The 8,001-nt window shown below is 39.1% G+C and overlaps 1 protein-coding gene across 1 annotated transcript in view; it reads left to right on the top strand.

Annotated features, from left to right (window-relative positions):
• NUP214 (nucleoporin 214) overlaps window positions 1-8,001 on the top strand; it is a 112,203-nt gene that overhangs the window by 62,131 nt on the left and 42,071 nt on the right. The window contains exons 25-26 of the mRNA XM_017849892.1: window positions 3,641-3,716; window positions 5,747-5,825. Of these exons, the coding sequence (XP_017705381.1) occupies window positions 3,641-3,716; window positions 5,747-5,825 (155 nt within the window). The remainder of the gene's footprint in view (window positions 1-3,640; window positions 3,717-5,746; window positions 5,826-8,001) is intronic.

The following is an 8,001-nucleotide window of genomic DNA, read 5'->3' as shown; positions in this document are numbered from 1 at the left end:
TAAAGAATTCTAGATGGATAGTTTTTTTTCTTTCACCAATTTAAAGATGGTCCTCTACTTTAAAAATAATAACTCTAGTAATCGACCAGAAACTTGAAAGGAACTTTAATCCTTTTGTTTTTCTTATTACAAATGTTTGTTATAGATATAAAAAAGAGAGTTAAAAAGAACAAAATTAAAATCACCTTTATTCCCACCACAAATGTATGATTGTTATTTACACATTTTTTATCTTTATTTTATGAAAATGTTTCTTGTTAGAGAAAAATTTGGATGCATGCTGCTTTATAAATTTGTAACCTTTTTAGCTTAATCATGAAATCTAATTATTTACATTTTCCATGTCATAAAGAATTCTTCTTACACTATTCTTACTTTTTTTTTGAGACAGGAGTCTTGCTCTGTCGCCCAGGCTGGAGTGCAGTGACGCAATCTCAGCTCACTGCAACTCCACCTCTCGGGTTCAAGCGATTCTCCTGCCTCAGCCTCCTGAGTAGCTGGGATTACAGGTGTGCACCACCACGCCTGGCTAATTTTGTATTTTTAGTAGAGACGGGGTTTAACCATGTTGGCCTGGCTGGTTTCGAATTCCTGACCTCAGATGATCCACCCACCTCCGCTTCCCAAAGTGCTGGGATTACAGGTGTGAGACACAGCACCCGGCCTCTTTTTTTTTTTTTTTTTTTTTTGAGGTGGAGTCTCGCTCTATCACTCAGGCTGGAGTGCAGTGGCACAATCTTGGCTCACTGCAACCTCTGCCTCCCCGGTTCAAGCAATTCTCATGCCTTAGCCTCCCAAGTAGCTGGGACTACAGGTGCCTGCCACCACACCTGGCTAATTTTCTGTATTTTAGTAGAGATGGAGTTTCGCCTTTTGGCCAGCCTGGTCTCGAACTCCTGACCTCAAGTGATCCACCCACCTTGGCCACCCAAAGTGCTGGAATTGCAGGCATGAGCCACTGCGCCTGGCCTGTTTTTTCATATTTAATGTGGGTTTTTTCAAAGCTCTAATGCAGTTGCGTCTTACATTATTTAAGTTACTTAGCATCTAAACATTCATGCAGGAAATACAATTTGCTTTAACAAACTTTTGGATACTATTTTAAAGAATGTGTCTATGAAGACATTAAATTTACCAATGGAGAAAATAGTTGGCAGTTATATTTCCATCGACAGATGTCAAAAACTCCCAAGAATTGAATATGGAGTGTTTGTTTTCAGTATCTTCTATCATTTTCATTCTTTTTTCCTGTTGATTTCTTTGTTTCTTCAGTTACTCTTGATAAGTTCCACTCTCTCATACATGAGTATATATGAAAAGATACATGTGATAGTGATTAAGATTTACCAAAATAAAACATAACCAGGTCTCTCGTTTTTTATGCTTTTTTAAATCCTGAAATAAGTTACAAGGAGTTGAGGCTTTTCACAACAGTGGGATGAGTATTTACCTTGTTGAAGTTCATTAAAGTTGAAGGGACCAATAGCAAAGGTCCTAGGTGACATTTTAATGCTTCACAACCCAACTTTATAATTGTGTGTAGAGTACACATCCATAGAACATGTGTGCATTTGTCTGCCTGTGTTGGCATGTAGTGCTGGTAATATGTGGCCAAAATCAGAAAAAAATGACTCTTCTGTGTTTTATTTTTCTCCAAGAACCCAAGTTTCCAAACTCTTAGTGACCTGTGCCTCTGTCCCTCATTTCTGAAGCAGGAGCTTTAGTGTTGCGGGAAATGTCAGTGTTTGTAGACCTCCTCAGTAAAGAGATGTCTCTTTGGGGCTCTGTTACGGCACCATTTTCTTCTTATGGTCCTTTGATTTTGCTTTTCATGTGTAGAACAAAGAATATCAAGATGAATTTCTGGTATTTTTCAGCTCCCTATTGCTAAAAAGTAGAATAAAGTCATCTAAAATATGGGTACTTCTGAATTTGGCTTTTCTATCCCTTGAGCATTTCTGGCTATTGATTTCCATTGTTTTGTTTCATGATCATGCACAAACGGTTGAACATATTTGTTTGAGAGTATACTGTTTTTTTCTGTTTGCTGTCTTGGATCTTGATAGAGATTTCTTGGATCTGATTTGTTAGTTGGTTTCCTGGCTGATTGCACTGAACAGCATTTCTCTGCAGGGGTGTCACATGGTGTGTAGGTACTGTGAATCCTAATTTTGTGTATTTGGGGATTTAGGATACCCAGGAGATACATAGCATTATCACAAGTAAATAGAACAATAATTACACTCAGTCTTATTTGTGCATAATTTACTATCATGTCACAACTGAATTTTGGCTATAAAAAAATTTCTAAAATTTGGATAAATTGCTGCTTTTATTTTTATTTCTGATTTGTTTGTCTTTGAGAAAGCATGCAAGAGTTTCCTTTCCCTTGTGATCCTTGTGAGCTCCAACCTCTTCTCTAGGCAAGTCTCCCGTGTCTGCCCAGGTATTGCTCAGGGCCCAGCAGTCTCACTCACACATTCTTTTCCTCTGGTATAGATTCAGCAGAGGTGAGGGGAGAATGCTACACCTATGTTGCCTGGTTGGTAAACTATCTCAGGGGAACAGGGATGTGTTTCTCCAGAGAGATGCGTATTTATAGCTGCTTCTGGCTTCAGCAGAAGCCTGAAACGGGTTTTGTTTCATTGAACATAAGTTCATTTTTTTCCTTCTCTCTAAATCAAAGTCTGTTTAGGAAGGTTCCCGTGTTATTCCAGTGGAGAATCTCAGTGTGCTTGTAAGGTTTGTTAAGTTTGATAATTTTCTTCTGTAAGGCACTGGCCTTTTATCTTCTAAGTTAATTTTTTGATGGAAAATATGAATCCTCCCTAAATCTAGGGGCGTTCTGAAAAATAACCAAGTCCTGCAACTACTACTATGTATACCAGTCAGAGTAGCGCTGGGCTGACAACAGATAAATTGATTGAAAAAATTACCCCTAGGAGCCAAGAACTTTTGTGTATGTTTGCACTAACAGGTAGTTTTCCAATATGCAAACACTAGTTATTGAAATAACAGTTCCTCACATACAGTGTTCACCTACTTCAGAGTTAACAAAAGATGATGAGAGCTCTTTTTGTGAATAGGGGTATACTTTTCATGCTGTAGCAAAGACACAGGTTGGGAATGGAACGGTGGTACATTTGAATCCCTTGAATGCTGACCTGGTGAGCCCTGAGGATAGCTGCTGTGAGAAGCTAAGATCTCTTTGGATAGCACCTTTGGGGTAGCAGCGAATTGGATGCATAGGTGGCAGTGAGAATGCTTCCCATAGAGCCTGCTTGGGTTGGAGAATCAGGAATTCCTCGTGTGATCTACAGTACGGGGAAGGGCCAGGGAGGAGGGCTTATACTCTGGATAACGAAAAGATCTGGTTCTGAATGGTTACTAATGTTTTTCTTAGAATTGCAGAAAGGAAATAAGTTTTAAGGCCACTGCTTTGACTTTCATGCTAAAATCCAAAGTTCATTTTAAAATTTATTCTTCAAAAAAAATGTCAAATCAGTTGGATTGGCGTCCCACACAGCTGTATCCTACCCAAAACTGGTATCGTATATTGGACAGAAGGTTGGCTTGAGAATGAATGTGATTTTTACCTAGTCATGCCTTTCTCTGAGTATATGCTTTGTGTGTTTTTCAGTTCTTCAGTGCCCTACTCCACAGCCAAAACACCTCACCCAGTGTTGACCCCAGTGGCCGCTAACCAAACCAAGCAGGTAACTTACTGATTTTTACCTTTTTTTTTTTTTTTTTTTTTTTTTCCCTGAGACAGAGTCTCGCTCTGTTGCCCAGGCTTGGGTGCGGTGGTGTGATCTTGGCTCACCACAACCTCTGCCTCCCTGGCTTAAGTGATTCTCGTGGCTCAGCCTCCTGAGTAGCTGGGATTACAGGCACCCACCACCACGCCCAGCCAATTTTTGTATTTTTAGTAGAGATGGGGTTTCACCACGTTGGCCAGGCTAGTCTCTAACTCCTGACCTCAGGTGATCCATCTGCCTCGGCCTCCCAAAGTGCTGGGATTACAGGTGTAAGCCACCGTACTCAGCCTGAGTTTTACTTTTAACATTCATGCTGCGTCTGCCTTTGTAAGTGAAGACCGTACTGTTTTTAAGTCTTGACTTTGTTTAAATGAACCGTAAGTCTGATAAAGGCCCATAATCCTTTCCCCACAATTTATGCCAGTCTTAACATGGCTGTTAATCAGAATAGGTCAGTCAGAACCTGATATTGTCTTCATAGGCCATTTAACATTCTGCACCTAGTAGTTTGGGGTCATAATTCTAATACCATACATTTTTATATGAGGTATTTTGCTTTGCAGTTTACTTTCACATTATCTCAGTTAATCCATACAACAACCATGTACAGTGGGAGGATGGGTGTTTAGATATATCTCACTGGTGACACAGCTTAGGATTGAGTGACTAACGCAAACTCTCATGATTAGTAAATGGTGGAACCAGAGCTGGGTCCCAAGGCTTCTGACTTCCTCCTGTCCATTGCTTGTTTCACTACACGGTATCAGTGTCTGGGGTGTAGGTTATCTGGTTTTCTCCTGCAATCCCTGTTTGTCAGAGTTTACATATTTTTAGTGATATTATGTCTAGCTTGTCTAGCTTCAAGCTTTTGCCTGATAAACATTGTCCCTTAGAGAAATAGGTGATATTGCAAACAGTTAAACAATCCAGAAAAAAGTGATAGAGGATGATTAGAAGGTCAGTCAGGCTAGTGTTGAAACTCTTCCTAGGAAATTCTGGTTTCTCTGCTAGTCTTACATCTGTCTCTGAGATGAGTAGTTTGTGTTAGGGATCAGAGTTTGAGACTGGATATCAGAGCTTGCCTATTGTAAGTTCTCAAACTTGCCTCTGTTCCTTAGTTTACCATAACTTAAAATGGCATTTAAGCATTTAGCATTTGATCTTTCTTCTGGAGGTATTTGTGTTCACCATGGAAAACACATGATAAGGCATAAATCATGATGAGCGAAGGAACATTGACTGGAGATGGATAAGTCAAACAGTTTTGCTTTTAACCTTATTGTACATGCTTTGAGAGCTAGAACAATTTTACTCATTTACTCCTTTGTTAATTTGTCTGCCTAATATTCAAGTGCTTTTGATGTGCTAAGCACTGTGCTAGGCACTGGGAAGATAGCCGTGAGCTAGGCCAGTGTGACTGCCTTCTTGGAGCTTGCAGAGTATTTCTGTTTTCATCCTTTATTTATTTATTTATTTATTTATTTATTTATTTATTTAGAGACGGAGGCTCGCTCTGTCACCCAGGCTGGAGTGCAGTGGCATGATCTTGGCTCACTGCAAGCTCCGCCTCCCCGGTTCATGCCATTCTCCTGCCTCAGCCTCCTGAGTAGCTGGGACTACAGGCGCCCACCACCACTCCCGGCTAATTTTTTGTATTTTTAGTAGAGACGTTGTTTCACCATGTTAGCCAGGATGGTCTCAATCTCCTGACCTTGTGATCTGCCTGCCTTGGCTTCCCAAAGTGCTGGGATTACAGGCATGAGCCACCACGCCCAGCCTGTTTTCATCCTTTAATATGATCTTACACATGGTTAACTTAAATTGAGACCCTTTTTTTTTTTGTTTCTTTTTCTTTTTGGTAATTTAACTAAAAGTGTTTGTGCTTGCTTATTTTAAATTACATTTTTATGTTTACATTTTGCATATTTCTGTGTTACAAAGGGTGGTTAGTGGTTTAACATAAACATTTTGCTTGTATTCTGTTATAGGGGTCTCTAATAAATTCCCTTAAGCCATCTGGGCCTACACCAGCATCCGGTCAGTTATCATCTGGTGACAAAGCTTCAGGTCAGTTTACATTTTTGTTTTCTTGAAAATAAAGGTGAAAGAAGCACTTCACAGTAGGGGTTATTGTTCTAAATCACTGAAACAGTTGCCATAGGAAACAGGAGTCACATTTGACGAGATCGGGAGCATTTAGGGTAGTATGGCTATAGACAAGAGATCATATTTGAAAGGCTTCATTCAGCTAATGAAGAATTTCTAGAAAATTAGTATGCCCTTCAGTGGTGGCTACGTAGACTTCTGAAATTTTGAGGTTAGTTTGAAAGATGATAGAGCAATAGGAGAAAAACCTCCCTTTAAATTCTTTTCCTAAAATGGAGCAATAGTATTATCTTTTTCTTCCTTGCTGGATGATCACAGTTGAGAGTGGAATGGATCAGAATGCTAAACGCTATTTCTTCCACTCAAAGGAATTAAAAATTCTGTTGATCCACAGTGCCAATTCAAAAACCGGTAAGGTAGAGAAAGTAAAACAGATTTGTAAGATCTCAGTGTATATAATGAGTCCCTATTATGAGATTTTATGGCTTCACATAACTTCTCCTACACTCACTCAAGCATAATTATTCTTAATTTGGTTTTCACAGTAAGCATGAGTGTTTTGACCAGACACTTTGTCCAAGTATCATTGCCCAAACCAACTTGATGCAGAATGCGGGTCTTCCTCAGTGTCCCCTTTTGTTGGCTCCTTTATTATAGCCTACCTAATTTGGCATGTATTACTTCCTGCTGCAAGGGTCTTGTGCTGTCTGCAGTACTGAATTTTTACAACACTCTGGATGGATTCTGGCCTTTATTTCAGTCATGCTCTTAAGTGGGCCTTCAAGCAAATTCTGTTAGAAATTGAACTTCATACATTAGCAGTCTGCCTCTCATAATCTCAGTCATACAATCATTCTGACTTTCTCTATAATCCCAAACTTTCTGATTGGATACTGGATTTATCTTTAGTAGATTTTCCTTGCAGAAGAAAGCCATTATTGCATAAGCCAGAGTTGTATTCTAGAATTTGGATTGATATGGAACCACAGTTAGTATCATGTACACCTCACATGAGAAGGAGGTATCTAGCACTTCTCGACTGGGGCCTAAAGCTTTATGTTAAAAGGAAAATTTTATAGTGGAATTGTCAAAGACTTGAATATTTTACAAAAAAGTTTTGAAAGATCATATACTCTTTTTTCAAGGGCTTCATTGGAGAGGTTTTTGTCACTCTTGGAGTTAGAATCCAAGAAACCTAAGGAACTTTGCTTTATGCATGTCTAGGCAAGTAGTGTGACTTGCAGGAAATTTCCAAGATTCACCATTCAGTGCTGATCATGAAGTCCTCTCTGTCATTATGAAGTGTTCACTTCTGTTTTCACTTGCCAGGTAATCAAGGTTTAGAAAAGAACTTTTTTCTTGTGGTAGGAAAACTTCCCTGAAAGGTGCTATTTAAGAGTTTGCAAGAAGTTTCTTTTGAAAAGATCATTTCTAAAACCTCTAGAGAATAGTTCTCTTACTAATTAATAATGGAAATGCCTTCATTGTTTTCTGGTTGTAAAACTATTGCATGTCCAGAAAAGTCTATGGTGTAGAGATATATAATGCAGAGTGTGAAAGCTGCCCTATAGATTCTGTATTCCAGAGATCATGATTTCATGTATATCTCTTGAGGTTACTTCATTGTTTTTTAAAGAAAAATATCCTATATACTGCATATCCTATATATATTGATTTTGTAACTTATTTCCCCTTCTCTGCCCCCTCTTACAATAAATGTCTTTGTCTCTCCAGGTATGATACAGATCCACCTTACTCATTTTAAGAGCTGTCCACAACCTCACTGTGTAGTTACACCTTATTAAATTTAGTACTCTGATGATTTAGATTGTGATTTTTCATCCCGTACACTTTACATCGTATACCAGTAGTTTTAAAAATATTTGTACTACTATCTACCCTGTGTTTGTTTATTTTAGAAGGGTTTTTTTTTTTTTTCTTGTTGTTGTTTGGTTTAGTTTCATTTGATTTGGGCTTTTAAAATACAGTTTTCCTCTCCCCTTGCCCCCTTTTAAAGTGGAGCAAGGCTGGGCGTGCTGCTGGCTTATGCCTGTAATCCTAGCACTTTGGGAGGCCAAGGCGGGCGGATCACCTGAGGTCAGGAATTCGAGACCAGCCTGGCCAACATGATGAAACC

The sequence above is a fragment of the Rhinopithecus bieti genome, unplaced genomic scaffold (assembly GCF_001698545.2).
Source record: "Rhinopithecus bieti isolate Rb0 unplaced genomic scaffold, ASM169854v2 scaffold_31823, whole genome shotgun sequence".
Lineage (NCBI taxonomy): Eukaryota > Metazoa > Chordata > Mammalia > Primates > Cercopithecidae > Rhinopithecus > Rhinopithecus bieti.
Note: the sequence above shows the minus strand (reverse complement) of the source record. Positions and strands in the feature narration are given on the sequence as shown.